This window comes from Pocillopora damicornis, chromosome 1 (genome assembly GCF_964200805.1).
Source record: "Pocillopora damicornis chromosome 1, jaPocDami1.2, whole genome shotgun sequence".
Taxonomy (NCBI): Eukaryota; Metazoa; Cnidaria; class Anthozoa; order Scleractinia; family Pocilloporidae; genus Pocillopora; species Pocillopora damicornis.
Window position 1 is genome coordinate 40,086,682 of NC_142670.1, and position 15,816 is coordinate 40,102,497.

Sequence of the window (15,816 nt, forward strand, 5' to 3'; positions counted from 1 at the left end):
ATAGAGGTGTGTGTATCAAATGCACACATTCTCCACACCAAATCCCAGAATCATTCCAGTCTAAGAGCACTGCAGTTCAGAAAGGAGCTGGTCAGCACATTAGTTCAAGGCAAGTGCTTTCGAAGAGACACGGGATTTGTGGAAACTCCTGTTGCTATCCCTGACATAAGATTCAACCGGGATCATTTCCATTACCTTGTGAGCAATGAAACAAGACTAACTTGCAAGGTCCATATCCAGAAAGTGAAAACAATATACAGCTGTGCAATTTGTGGTGTTAGAATGTGCCCTGAGCCTTGTTTTCAAAGGTACCACACGTTGCGAGACTTTTACTATGATGATGAAAGTCGAAATGGTCCCCGTCGGCTAAAAGAAGGAAGAGGGAGGCCATATCAAAGAGGAAGAAGAAGATCATTAAGAAATTAACTCTTGGTTAATGTGAGAGCATAGTTTTGTGCAAGTGTGGTACATAACTATTGGCTATATAACCGATAAAGAAACTGTTTGCATCTTTTGAATATTTCTTATTTCATTTATATTTTACTCAATTTTTACTTTATGAAAGGCAATTATTAATCTGTCTTAAATTCTCTAAAAGGAGGGTTATTGCCCTAATTAATATTTCTTACCTTTTGAAATTGTGTTAAAAGGTGATTAGAATTTCAAGTAAGAAACCAAAAGTTGGAATTGTTTGTTTAGAGCTGGTGATTTCAAAGTTCCTTTAGAAACTTGCATAATTATGCAAATTATGCTTATTGTGACGTCACAATTTTGACATGTGTCAATTTCTATAATTGTTGTGAAAGTAAATTTTTAATGCACTTCCCAAATATATATAGTTTTATAGGGTTTTGTTGTAAAGAGCAGGCTTGACAAGCATTCTTGTATAATGTACTCATTTTTGTGACAAATAAATACCACCCCCCTTGGTATACAAAGGGTTAAACAAATTGCAGTGATGCTGCATAATGTGACGCGAAACCAGTCGACCTCATAACCTGAAAAAGACTGACAATATCCTGTCGTAAGGATGTAATCCATATCAGAAGTGACTGTGAGACAGAGGGTAGAACCTCATTACTCGTTTCGGAGGAACTGGCGCACTGCCTTTACCCCTTAGAAGAGTCGATTCAGCGATGCTATGATTTCGGGCGTTTTGAAACGGCTAAACGAACGTTATCGTCAACGGGAACTTTAGGAGTATAGCAAGTTTAGAAATGATGTTAACTGAGGTCACAAAAAAAAAAAGCAAAGACGGTGGAGTGTTTTGTTTCGTGGGGAAACAAAAACGCATCTCTCACTCTACTTCCTGAAAACATCCTTCGCGCAGCTGCTGGCACAAGCAAACTTCTTTGCAATCTTAATAGTGTTCAGCATGTCCGTGATTTATTTGTTACAACATACTACTTCGCTAAGCAAGTTCCTGATAAAGGGATTTTGAAGAAGTCACGAAACTGAATATTTCGCCAAGTCAGCTCTATGCTGCTTTTTCAAAAGTACAGAGTCCTTACCGATAGGCAATGGTGGGCATGTTCTGCCGGCCCTCGCCAACATTTTGTTTTGTGGTCGGCTGAAGTTCCTCCTAACCCCTTACTCCGCCTCCTTAGAGGAGTACCGCTGGGGAGTACCCTTAGGGAGTACTCTTAGGGAGTACCCTTAGGGAGTACCCTCGACCGTGGTCAGGAATTTGCACCTAAAGCAGGCTAAACTGTAAATTACCTCAAGGCTTTGGCTAACTTCACCGGTTTCACATTTTATTATAAACTCATATACACTTTATTGTAAACTCAGCTCGCTGATAGAATCTGAATACCTGGAATACCCCCTAAATGTTTGTCAAACGACCCGGGATACATAGACCTGCAATAAATTCAAGTAAAATATTTTTAACATACCTCTACTAGATCAAGCCCGGTAAAATACTTGGTTTACCTGAATTATACTTTCTTAAACTTTTTTATTACACTTTTTTTGCCGGGGTTTTCAGAATGAATCAAAAAAGAGGAAAAAAAATGAACGTTTCTATGTGGTGGAGTACTTTCGACAGTTTAGCTTTAACCAAACCACTACTATCGTAACCCAAAGGATGACCACTAGATATCGAATATATAAACTCAAAGAAAATGAGTGCCAAACGCAGGAAAATGCACATGACTATGCGAGCCGTGATTGGCTTAGAATTAGAATATAATTGGTTTAGAATTTGCATCTGATTGGTTGAAAAAGTGACGCCAGTTTTCCAAGCCAATGGTAGAGAGCAGAAAAACAAACAAACAGGTTTTTATTACTTGGTTTTTATCACTTGTTTGTAAGTTTCTCTAACATGTTTTTGTACTGAAAATTTAGTGTGATTTTGACACAGTTTTAATTTGACTTTGTTTTATTCATACTATTAGTTCTCTCTCCTCAGCAGAATTACCTCCGACAATTAAGATTTATCAGTAATAACCTTTGCTAATCCTCACCACCTGAAGTCTCACGAAGTATAAGTATTGTATGCTGAGATTTTATCAGCTGTCTTTAGGATGCAGAAATCAAAAGATTAAGGACATTAGAAAATGATTTTTCGTGTCAAGCTAAATTTCAGTCTATCGCCTAAAGGAAACCAAAAATATTTTAGACAGATCTGAAAACACTAAAGACGAAGGAGATAAAGAGAGCGAGAAAGGATGGTTGTTAAAATATGGAGACTTTGACCTTTCGCAGATATCAAAACGTGTGCAAGTGTTACCTTCGGTACGTGGGCAAGTGTTTCCTTCGGATGCAGCATTACAGCTCTCATTTTGTTCTTTGTTCTGCGATTTTATCTGTTTGCCGAGTTAAATTACGTTGACTCATCCACGTGCGTTATACTCGAGGAAGCATTCGGGCTTTTCTCAAGAGACAACGTCATCAAGTCATTCAAACGGAAATGAGCTCGAAGAACGTTTATCAGAAAACGTTTTGAAGGGCCTCGAGGTTTTGTGATTAGAATTGATTTGAATGTTTGTTGCTATGTTTGACTTGTCTTCCTTTGCACATGTGTTGAGTGACCCGATAAATATCTCACTAAATCGGCTAATTTTGCGGGGCGTGTGCCTTTGTTTGATAATGAAGCGTCACTGACAATGTTTTCAGCCGTTCATTTAGGAGTAGAATGATATCAAATGGGTAATTAGATATTTGATGCTGGTAAATACGTTGATTTATGGACCTGCTGGAGCAGTTTCTGTTCTAGTGGGGTGCAACAACAACTTCCATAATATTCCCTTAACTGCGGATGCTATAAAATAAAATGTATACCTAAAATGGTCAAACCCATATCTCATTTTACCCCTCATTTTCTCTCAAGTCCAAAAAATCTCTACCCTGTGAAGTAGGGCGAGCTGTTTTTACCCCATTTGCCCCCTGTTTAACGTTTATTATATTTTTTGATTAAGGAAAGATAAATAGCAAAGACACAAGCGAATAAAAGCATAGTGTGTTAGCGTAATCTACGGATTAAGGATCAGATTTACACACAGGAGGAGCAAAGCTCTTCACATTGAGGCCTGAAGTGTTGAAGATGCTTAGAGAATCCCACACGTGGCCTATATTGTGAGCTCGTGTCATTATAGCCGGGTTACCTAAGAAATGAACAGATTTGTCGAGCTTTATTAATTGCCAGGCATTGTTGATCAAATTCCGTGCACATCCTAATAACAATGTTTATTAGACAGAGAAAAATGACTCGTCAGATGGGCAAAACGTGTAAGGACAATCACTCAGGTCCTCCACCCTAAAACGGTTTTGTATTGAGAGATAAAAGGAAGATGGTAAAGCAGAGCCCGCCACTGAAAATATCAATTATTCACCATCAAGACATGCAGCTTTTGTTACGCTCAAACAAAAGGCTCTTTTTCATAAAACATGTTGCGATAGAAAGCGAAAACGTTCCGTTTCGTGAACTCTACGATGTGATAAACACCACCCCTCTACGAAGAACACTCTTGGAGCACATCTCAGCACGAGTGCAATATTGGACCTTTAATATTGTCGACGATAACGGCTTCTTTGCAGTTAAGAGGCTTTAAAGTGAAAATAAGGCGAATAAAATATCGGGCTATGGCAGTTTTTTCAAGTGACAATGGATTACACTAGGTTTTCTAAGGCCCCTAATTTCGTTCATTTTTGTTATTTTAATCAGTTATTTTGACGTTAAGTTCATTAATAGGAGTGTGTCGGCGACTCAAAGATGTGTTTAAATTCCCAAGAATCCTTTGAAAAGTTAATTTCAGCGCATTTCCGTAAATTTAGGACGATAACGGAAAGTGGATCGCGTTTTTCGCTCCAACACGAACAATCCTCCCATCTCGTGTCGCCATCCAAATTTAAATATTCGACGAAATGCAAATTAGATTTAAGCCCTGCCATTGACAAAAACATGTGGATAAATTCTTCTTAGAGGACGAGAAAGAATTTGAATTTCATTTTGTGAGTTTAAAATCATACCCGCACCCTTAAAAAAACAGTTATTTTTCGCGCCGTTTTTATGAGTTGGTCAGGAAAACCAAAAGATCCGCGCATGCGTAGTTGTTATCAAGTTAAACTTAACTCGTAGATTTTCCATGTATTAGTCGCAAACAAGCAGAAGAGTTTTTCCTTGGAAGATTTTGCAACGAAAGTGGTTTGAATTTCTTTTATTAATTGAGCTGATTTAATAAAAGAACCCTTCGCAAACAATAGTTCGGACATTGAAAAGCATGCTCACTTTTGTTTTATTATTGAGAAAAAATTCTTTTATATTCGGAGAAGTTTTTTTTACGGAATTATTGTACAAAAGTTCAATGCTTGATAGATAGCTTCCTACAACCCTCGCTGGTCTCTCACCTATTGAAAGAAAAAGAAGCGGCATCACACTCTGGGAAATCAAGTCACATTAAAACAATGTTTAGACATTTCTTTTATCCCCGGCTCGCGAGGAAGCTCGTTTGAATTGCAGTGTTATTTTGTTGTTAACGGACATGTCAGCATCCGAGCCGGTGCGCGTTAATGCAAACGTTCTCACTAATTGGTTTTGTGATTATGCCGTCACTCCTTTGTATACATGAGACACACAGGTAGTACAGGGACTAAATAAAAGGGGCACGTGAGATTAAAATCTTGCTCATTTGATAATACACACAGTGAGGCACCGGGTAGTGGGTAAGGTTTCTTATTTCTCTCTTCATCATGATATAAATTTTCATGTTCATTTCTTACCTAGTGCATTACGTTTCGATATGTTTTTTAGCCTTCTCTGTTTGAAGTTGACAAGGTTTTCGTCGTATTTATTCGATATAATGGTCCGTTTTTAAACCTCGTAGATTAAAATGGAAGATATCTTTCACGGAAGTTTTTACAACGAACCGGCCTTTGACGGTGCTTTTCTGAACGATGGCTTCGCCCCCGAGAGTCGAGTCGGTTTTGGCCTCACAGATGAGCAGCTGAATTCGATCGTCAAGTACAGAGACACAGAGTATCCTTCAACAGCTACCACCGTGCAATACCATGAATTATCTACCTTTTCGTACGACAAAACTCCACAATGCCAAGCGTCAGGCCAAACGCTTCAGGACAGTACGCCTACAACCTTGGAGGTGCTGGATGAAATCTGTCTGGGTAATAACACGCTGGAAAATACTGAGACCACGGGAACCTACGACGGTGATGTTTGCCCACGACAAGGCCGCGGACAACCTTTGAAAAAAATGCGCCGTCTTCGCGCCAACGATCGAGAACGGCGTCGAATGCGGTCTTTGAACAGAGCATTAGAAAGCCTCAAGAAATGTTTACCAGTTCCACAAAGCAAGCGGCGCGTGACCAAGCTAGAAATACTTCGAATCGCTTGTAATTACATCCGGTCACTCTCGGACACTCTCAGCGAAGATTCACGAGGTAACGACGGCCCGAGTCGGGGAAGAAAGTCACGATCCCGCGGGATTGTCGGTGATCCCGTTGTAAACGGGTTTTCAGTCGCCCAAAGGTTAGAAATTCTGTCGGGAAATAACACAAACCGCATTTGAGCTGAAGAAATTCTAACGTTTTGCAGGTCTATAAACTATCTAGATTTTCTCATTGTTTCTGAGTAATTATGTATTTAATCTTCGATAATTCAGGTGAAAAAGGTTGCATTTTATTGTTAATATTGTCAGATAGATGTCGACTTTGGACACCTTATGCTTGTAAATATATCGAACGTGGTTTTTGAAAGATATTTTGAAGTCAGTAAACAAGCGTCGAAATAACTGATATGTTGCCCGAGAAACAGCGTTGGATTTGTCTTACAAATCTAGAGAGCCATCTGAACTTTTACGCATCAAATGGTTTATAACTGTACCTTTTCATGTATGTGTTTCAATTACTGCATCTAATTTCATTGAGACTTTTAACTTCGTGTTATACGCTGCTATAAGATAGAAAAACAACAGCGAATTCAGTAAAGACAAAAAAAATGGGAAAAAATGTTTGGTGCCCTTTATATCCGTTTAAATTTCAAACGGAAGGCGCATTTACTTATTGTGATATTTCTGCATGTTATGTTGAAAACATAAACAGCTGAAACTGGCAAATATACATATGATAGAGACGATAATTAAAATGATTGTTTTTGAAAATCATGAATGGAATACTGAATGTGTTGTGGTGTACTTATAATGGGCAAAAAAATAATACAATATTATGTCGAAGTAAAGTATAGAATATTACTACCCCCTACCGAGCAAAATAAAATTGGGATACATAGTAACTTTTAGGTCACAAAAAAACCCGCGCTTACTTTCATTTATGAAAGATCCGTGAGCACAAGTCATAAGCGCTGCTCGTAAAAAAATTACTTTGGGGTCGGTTTGTTTCGATGATTCCTTTCAGAATTCACAGAGTTTGTCTTTCAACCTTAAAGATGCTGATTTCTTCGTCTTTAGAAGTTTCTTTCCGTCATGTTTTAATCGACATGTACTTAGTTTTCCTCCTTCCTCTGCATAACCCCTTTAAAATATTTGACGCTTGAATGAGAAGCTACATAAAGATTACCAAGCCCTTACACTTGATTGCTCTTGAATAACCGCTCACATTTAATCCATTGTGTAAACATAATTACTCTGGTGAATGGTTTTTCCACAATGGGAGAAGACTATTTAGCACAGATATCAGTGTCTTTCGATCTACAACGAATTGTATCTAAAACAGCGAGATTTACGCACTCAGTAAATGATGATACATTGTAGAACTCAAAATCAGTCAAGCTTGGTCAAGTGCATGATTTGCAAATTACCAAGCGTGGTTTGCCTGGCAAGTTGTTGATATTGACTTCTTAATGATACACGTGATAAGTTTTATTAAGTACTTGTATATCTTTTTGACAAAGATCACGCTCTTTTAGCGAAGGATTTTCGGCTCAGCAAACTCTTTAAAACCTGAGAAGATTGTTATAAATTTTTGGGCAAAATCCAGACAACTTTGTAACGAAACAAAACGCAAAATCAATTCTAATTTTCGCTCGTAGAGCGAAACAAAAAAGTAATCAAGAAAGTTGTTTCCGATTACTGCAATTTTTAATTAAAACGTGTTTCTAAGACGCTGATCTATAAGTCCCTTTATGTTGCATAATAAACATCCGACGAGTTTGGCTTTCCTTTTTCTTTCTTTTGACGACAGTAATTAAAAGAGGAGGGGAAATTCTGCAAAATAATATAACCAAAACTAGTTTAATTAATTTCTTAAGTTACGGCTGCCATCTTAATTGACTTTCGAGGTTAATAAGTCGAAAGTTTTGTGTTTACTAATTTATAGATCAGACGAATAGGCCCCGGTTGTTTGCAGGATAACGCTATCCACTGGTTAGATCTTTATCCGATAGATCGCGCTGTACGTTTTCTCAGCAGTCATCATCTCGATAGCGATTTGTCCGCTGGAAAGTGTTGTCTATTCTCTCAACAACTGGACCCAGATTAATAAGGGAGGGTTTGTTTGAGTAAATCCCATTTTCTAGGCTTAACACAAAGATCTGTATCACTATTTGTTCCAAGTCAAAAGTTCACTGGACCCTTCTTGTTATTTGAAAGAAAGATTGATAAATTAAAGTTGGTCTGATTATTAATCGCGTGATTTATTCGTTAATCTTGCGCTTAGTTTCAAACAATGAACTTCGAGTTCAGGGACAGGATTTTCATTTAGTTTTAATTTGTCACCAGCTGAGATGCAAGCACTTTTGTTGAGCTTTTATTCAATTGGAGAGGTTGTATTTCAGTGTGAAAATGACCCTTTCTTACTCAAAGACTTTAATCTGATATCATTAACTGTTACATATGGATCGTGCAGTTTGATCGTCCGTAGGAGAATAGTCCTGGGAGGGACTGTTGTCGAAAGCGGCGACTGACGTTTTGAAAACCTGAGCGGAAGTCAATGTCATCGAATGAATTCAACGATGTTTGGTCTGAGTCTGACAAAGGGCAATGCTTAAGAGTCACTCTTTCCTGGCTCAGTCCTTCCTCAGTCCTTTGCATTTGTCCCTTTGAATTGTTAGCGTGTGTTACGAAATTTCGCGTGCCAGCCCATGAACCAACAACAACGCAACACAGCGGTCAAACGTAGGTAGGTCATGCGTTTAATTTTGGCCGCCCGCGCACTAATTTCCCGCGCAAAATTTCAAAGGAAAACGTAACAAACAATCGCCGCTGTCTCGTAAAGAAAGCGAAAGATAATTGAAACATTCATAGATAACTGTATAAAAGGAAACAAAACCAGGGTAAAGAAAAACTCGAGACTTTTTGAACCCAAAGGTTATTCAATTATTAATTACCATTCTGTTTTGAGCTTTATTAAGAAAGTTATACACTTTTAAAACATCGTGAATTGCTGGCTTATGAGGTTGTTTGGAACTCGTGTAAGATAAGTTGGTTCTGAAAGCCTGAAACATGCCACTCAATCATTATAACGTTCGCATGTGCACGTCACAGACGTTTGACCGCTGCGTTAGCTCTACTTTACATGTAGGAGCCTTGGAAAATTCGTAGACGGAGAGGTTTTCCGCAGTAGGTAACATTACCGAAGACATATTTTGAGCATCAAAATTCGTTCTTGAAAGCTCAGCAACGGCAAAAAAATTGAAAGTTGTATTTCAATCGCTAAAATGCAGAGAAACCTGTATGTTTCATGTCCCAGGAACAATAGTGTGACATTTACAAACATCTTCAGCACTATAATAAATAGTTTGAACCTGGGAGTGACATGTAATAGTGTATATTGGTTTGATCGTCCGGGTGAGCGTATTCCTCAGAAGATATCGATATCCTGGGCGGAAGTCATCATTAGAGTCAAATGTCATCATCAGAGTCAGCTCTCTCTTGTGAGACAAATATTGTCCACAGAGTCTTCTTTACCCTTATCGGCCGGTCAAGGAAAGAAGGCGTTTTGGAAAAGGAATTAATACGCCGTAACAAACAAGACGAACTATTTCCGCTCAGTCAACAGACAAAGCTGATAAAGGACCCACTCTCCTTTCTGCTTCTGGGAGGAAATTTTCCAATGCCACAAGCCCGCATGTTAGTTTGTTGGTGAAAACTTCTATTTCTTGTTACCTCATCTATCATTGTTATATATTTACTATTATTATCATTATGTAATTGATCAAGTTTCAAACAAATTGACTACACAATAGTTATGGTTGAAAGACAACCTCCTTCCTAGGTATGATTTGGAAACAAGCTGGAAAGGGACTTCTTTTCTTTTTTTTTAATCGCTTTCACCATGAAGATCCAGGACACACAACAGAGCGAGGCTCCAAATTAAGTGTGCCCTTAATAGAGGCACTATGAGAGTAAAGTGTGTTGCCTAAGAACACAAAGCCCGGCCAAGGTTTGGACCCGAGCCTCTCGACGCGGAGGTCAATGCACTGACCATTAGACCACTGTGCCTCTCCTAGGATTTCTAAAAGAGATACGTCTCAATTTGTCTCAATTTCTGCATCTCATAATATTAACTTTGATTTACATGTTTATCGTTCAAAATCCTCGTCAATCTTCTCCATCCTTAGCCATCCTTATTCGTTTTTGGTTTATTATTATCTCATTTGTGTTTCCCCACCTAACCGAACTAATATGTCCGATTTTAAACACGAATGTTCTATTTTGGACACTAATTTCCGATTTTAGATACTAGTGACCAATCTGAGACGCCAGTGTCCGACACCAGTGTTCGCTTTTAGACACCAATGTCCAGTTTTAGTCACTGCTAACCGATTTGAGACACTGGTGTGCTTTTAGACACCATTGTCTGAGTTTAGACACCAGTGTCCAATTTTGAACACTCCTGTCCGATTTTGGATGCTGGAGTCTGATATCAAACACTAGGGTCTGTTTTTTGGAGAGTAGTGCTCAATTATAGACACAAGTGTCTGACCTTGAAAAGGAGTGACCGATCTTGCACACTATTGTTCGATTTTACCCTCTAAAGTCCGATTTTATACACTAGTATCGAATTATTTTTACTTGTGTTCTAATTTAGACACTAGTGTCCGATTTTGGACAAAAGTGTTCAATTTTAGATACCAGTGTTCTATTTCAGACACAAGAGTCCGATTTTGGACCCTAGTGTCTGATTTTATTCACTCCATCGCCCAATTTTGGAAACAATCGTTCAATTTTAAACACTAGTGTCTGATTTTAGACTCTAGCGTCCGATTATAGTTACTGTTGTGCAATTAAAGACACTTGTGTCTGACTGACGCTAATGACCGATTTTCAACATCATTGTCCGAAAATACATACCAGTGTCCAATTTTAGACTCTAGGGTCTGATTTTGGACACTTGTATTACAATATTGTCTAAATTTAGACACAAAAGTCCGATTCTAAACACTCCTGTCTGATTTTGGACACTGGTGTCCGATTTTAGACACTAATGTCCAATCTTTAACATTAGTGACCGGATATGGACACAAGAATTCGATTTTAGACACTAGTTTCCGATTTTGGACCCTAGAGTCCATTTTAGACGCTTGTGTCTAATGATAGACACTAATGTCGTATCTTTCACACTAGTGTCTGACCTAAGACACCGCTTTTCAATTTTGGACACCAGTGTCCGATTATGGACAGTAGTGTCTGATACTAGACACTATTGCCGGATTTTAGACAGTAGTGCCCTATTGGGACCCAACACAGCCAAAACGGACTAATCCTTTGGTTTTTTTATGAAAAATACTACAGAACGCTCGTTTCCAGTCCTTCTGGCCTGCGTCCTATCCTTTTTTTAACCACATTCATTTCAGATATTTTAGCAAATAAGATGAAAAGCTGTGTGCAAACATCGATAGTTTTATTGAGTTATGAATCAGACATTTACCAAGATATTCATCTATTGACGTCATGACTACTTTTGGTGATACTTTCATAACTGACGATAACACGTATCCACAGTCCGTACCCGTTAGTCCGAAGTCTGTAGTCCGCAGTCCACAGTCCACAGTCCATACTTTTCAGTTCGCAGCCCGCAGTCCTCGGTCTACAGTCAACAAACAGAGGTCTGAAGTTGACGGTGTCAGTCCGCCGTGCACTGTTTGCAGTCTGCAGTTTACTGTCCGTGGTCCACAGTCCAAAATTTTTTGTCTGCAGTCCGTAATCTTCGTCAATTGTTCAAAGTTTGCCTCTCTCAGTCCTCAACCGTTCGGTAAACATCAACCGTTTTAATCTCGCAGTTCGTGACTGCCATGGTCCAAAATATAATTCAAGATTCGAAAAAGTCACAGAAGTGAGTTTTATAGCTGACGATTTCAATTTTTTGTGTTATGTCCCCAGTCCTAAAATTTCCCTAGTTATGAACAGTTTTTGATTAATTTCAAATTGTCCGATAGTATGAATTGCATGGACTTGGTAACGAAAGCCACGGCACACATGCATGTGTGACTCATGCATGTGTGACTCATGCATGTCGTCTCTTGCTATAATGTTATTTTCACATCTGATTCAAACTTTTTTGATCGTCATTTTAATGTGAACAGGGTTTATTAGAACAATTTTCAGTTGAGTGTCCAAAGCAATCCTTCGCTGGTCCTGATTTACAGCGCTCTGTGATTGGTGCAGAGAACTCGCCCCACTCTCTCAACCAATCAGATGCAAAACTAAAAAGTTATCTCGACTTGGTTACTTGTTATCGGTCGGTTTGTACCCTCGGCCGTTTCGTAATAAAATCTAATAACTTATCGTACGCAATAATCAACATCCGTACATGTGCTCGCATGTGAGGTACTTCGAATTAATATATATTGGAATGGGCACAAATCGACCAGTAGTTTGGGTACGGACTCAAAATGAGTACAAATCGATTGAATTGGGCACAAACGATTGTGTACGAAACAACCGTGGGTACGAAACGAATGAATACCTTCTTGCTCACGTTTACCCGCGCTCTAGGCAGTTTGCCTGTTTTTTCCCTGAGCTCTCATTGACATCGTATGTTTTCTACTACTCTGGTGGACCCTTTTGACTTCGGTTTTACGAAACTAAATTCATAGGCGCTCTATTCGTTTACCTGTGTTAGCAACGTGGAGTCTGAAAGAAGGCTCATGCGGTTGTTACCATGGCAACCATAAATGCTTGTGGTCGACTTGTTTCCCTTTAATAGAGAAACCGAGGCTTTAACAAAGATGTGACTAGTCAAATTTAAGCGTTTGAGGAGTTTTCATTATGCTATCGAAAATTCTCCGAGGAAATCCCAAAATTTTACTTGCCTCCGTCGGCTCATATTCCAGAAATCACACAAGCCCCTGGTTCCTCGCAACAGATCTCCCAAGAAAGCTAAGCCTTAACAAAGATCAGATCATTCAGGGGGAAGACAAAAAGAGCTCTCATAATGCAATAGAAAGCTTTCCAAAAAGTTTCGAGAATCTTACGAACCTCTCCTACCTGACAGACTTCTTAGTGAGGATCAGTTGATGCCGATGAAAATGTTTGAAGAATTTACATTATGCTTTCGAAAATTCCCGAAAATTAAGAAATTTTTGCGAGTCTCTCTCGACTGATTTGATAATAAGACCTCGAAAAGTTATTCGGAGAATAGCGATAACCGGGCAAAGATACGAAAATTAAATTGAGCTTTTAGGAGCCACATCTCACAACAAACAGACAACATCATGGCAACACAAACAAGCGAAATATTAAGTATGCTTTGAATCGTGTCGTAAAGAAAAGACAGGAAGATTGTAGGAAATTGTATTACATTCAGGCTTGTCATTCAAAATACAAAGTACGGTAAGACAGTAAAGTACGTCCTCGATCGGTGAAAAATCTTTAGATATCTTCCTACAAATAAAGAATGAAACGCCAGTTTTAGCTTACAACTTCGATGCGTTGTCTTTAAAAGTAAATTTTCTAAATACAACTTAATTAAAAGAGAGAAAATTTGCGTTTATGATGGAGTTCGTAAACTTCAGTTCAAACCGCTTTTATTTGCAAAAACAATACATAACTTTGATGCATTGTTTTAGAGGAGTGAGTTAGCAGTGAGTAAACATAAATTAAAACAATAAAACATTGTCTAAGTCTTTTGCATATCACTTCCAGAAGGAAACAAAACAGGCGTGCTTAATTTCACTGTAAATATGACGTTAATAGAACGCATTACTTGAATAAGAAACCCCTTGAAAGTTCCGTGATGTGACGTAAGCACGACATTGATTGATTTGACGTTTTTGCGCGCGGACTTAATACGACACTAATTTCGATAGAGTTATTGTTTATATTTTTTCCATTGCCACGTGGTTATTAAATCGTGGGCAATCACGAAACGAGATCATTTACATCCTGTCTTTTGTCAAGTATTTAACCGCAATCCAGGAGAAAGATTCCCAACTACCTGTCGATATAATACCCAATTAATGGCACTTTTACTAAACTGTTGATACTTTTTGTTTGCACGGGTGTGAGGCACTAACGAGATAAGAGTTGGCATTGTGTCAATTCTACCTCGCTGTTGAGTATCTTCCGTCACTTTTCTTTGCCGTCGGACGTACAATATTCTCAGAACACAAAAAGAAAAAAGTTTATTATTCGCTCGCATTTCGTTCTTTAAACTTTGTTAAACTTAGAATAGAATGGTGAGTCATCAGTTGTCAATTGCATGACGCGAAAAAACTTATCGACGACTATTTTCTTTTCAACTCGGCTGTCTGAGAAATCTGCCGTTGGTCGCTATTTATATTTATATTTCTTAATGAAACTATTCAAGTGTTTTGCGTTTCCTTTCGAAAAATAAAGCGTGAAATTAAATTATACCCTATTCCTGCCACAATTCACTTTTGTATACAGCCGTTTCCCGCTAGTTTGTAACCCTTGCTCTTGGCTGTTTGAACAGTTATTGTTACTTTGGAAAACCCTCTTTCTTCTCGATAATCTTGTAATCTGATGGTAAAGATGCTTCTGACACATTTCCGTGCGCACAAGATTTTCTAAGTCACTCGATAAGAGAATGAAGAGTTCCTTTGAAAAAAGGTATTTAGTTCCATCTTCGCCTCACAACAATGCTCGTCTGTCTTTCTCCCGTTACATACAGCCCGATGTCTTCAGTATCTGAGAAAATACGCACCCATCCCTCCCCTAACCTAAACATGGCAGGGGGAGGGGTAAGTGCATAACTAATCATATTCTGAAATTCTTTGTGAGTTAGCTTTCCAGTGTCTCATTGATAGTCCGGCTAATTTCTCCTCTCAACCCGGGTACCATTCAACGGAAAGGATTTTTTTGGTCACCATTTTGTGACATCATTATACTATTTTCGAGTGCTACACCATCGTTGGATAAAGATTACGACATTGCACTCTTTTGAAAGCTTTACCTGTGCGAAGAGCGTGAGCAAATATTTGGGCCAGACCCTTCACTGCCAGAATTCAGAATAAACCCCTATAAACTGCCGAAAGCGCGAGAAAACGCCAGTGATCCAGTTGTGATTCATTTTATTTTACCATCTAATTGGTTGAGAATTTTGTACGAGTTTTCTCGACCAATTAATCGAAACTCGAATTTTTTTTGTAAATAAATACCCATTGAAGATGACAATGCAAAGCCATCAAAACTGAACTTGAAAAGATTTTCTCTCTCCAAATTAGGCAAGAGGCGGGGGGAATAGGGATTTTCTTCTGATTTAAAGATTTTTTTCTCACACGAATTAAGCATGTGCCACACGCCTGCGGATTGAAAACATCGATCACTGACATGTATGACAATTCAACAATGCAAAACCAGCTATTCTGAACTATTTGTTGTTCTGGAACCTTAAATTGAGATTTATTTCCATCCGAAATAGACCAGTGAAGGGCAATAAATGCCACTACTGAGTCCAAAACATTCGTAACTCAAACGTTTTTGGCAACGTTCGAAAGTTATGAGAACTTCTTCGAAAAGGTTCAGGAGTTGTCAGGTGTTTTTAGGAAATTAAGGAAGTGTCAATCGATCCTAGTGGGGAAAAGAAATCATACATTTCAGATTGACCCTTTAACTCTCATGAGTGCCCAAGATAGAATTTCTCCTTACAATATCAATACAATATCAACTAGATAAGTGATGAGAATAAAGAAAAATATCAATTTGGGGATAATTAGTTGATCCAATACTAAATTCTCTGAACTAACATTATAAGAATTATATGGTTGACAGTAATGAGAATGACAAATTTGATCTGGGAGTTAAAGGGTTAAAACATCTTTTCTCATAAATCGCATTTAAGATTGTAAAAACTCTTCGATATTATTTTGAACTAAAAACACATAAATTTAAGGAAACAAAACTGAAACATGAGTCACCAGAAAGGGCAGTTTCTACACAGGAA

The 15,816-nt window shown here is 38.4% G+C and overlaps 1 protein-coding gene across 1 annotated transcript; it reads left to right on the forward strand.

The window, feature by feature from the left end:
* The first annotated feature begins 5,096 nt into the window (after window positions 1-5,096).
* On the forward strand, window positions 5,097-6,617 carry LOC113667673 (uncharacterized). The gene is made up of 2 exons (XM_027183535.2): window positions 5,097-5,163; window positions 5,325-6,617. Exon 2 carries the CDS (start codon window positions 5,331-5,333, stop codon window positions 6,021-6,023), a length of 693 nt encoding a protein of 230 aa, XP_027039336.2. The 5' UTR covers window positions 5,097-5,163; window positions 5,325-5,330; the 3' UTR covers window positions 6,024-6,617.
* The last annotated feature ends 9,199 nt before the right edge of the window (window positions 6,618-15,816 follow it).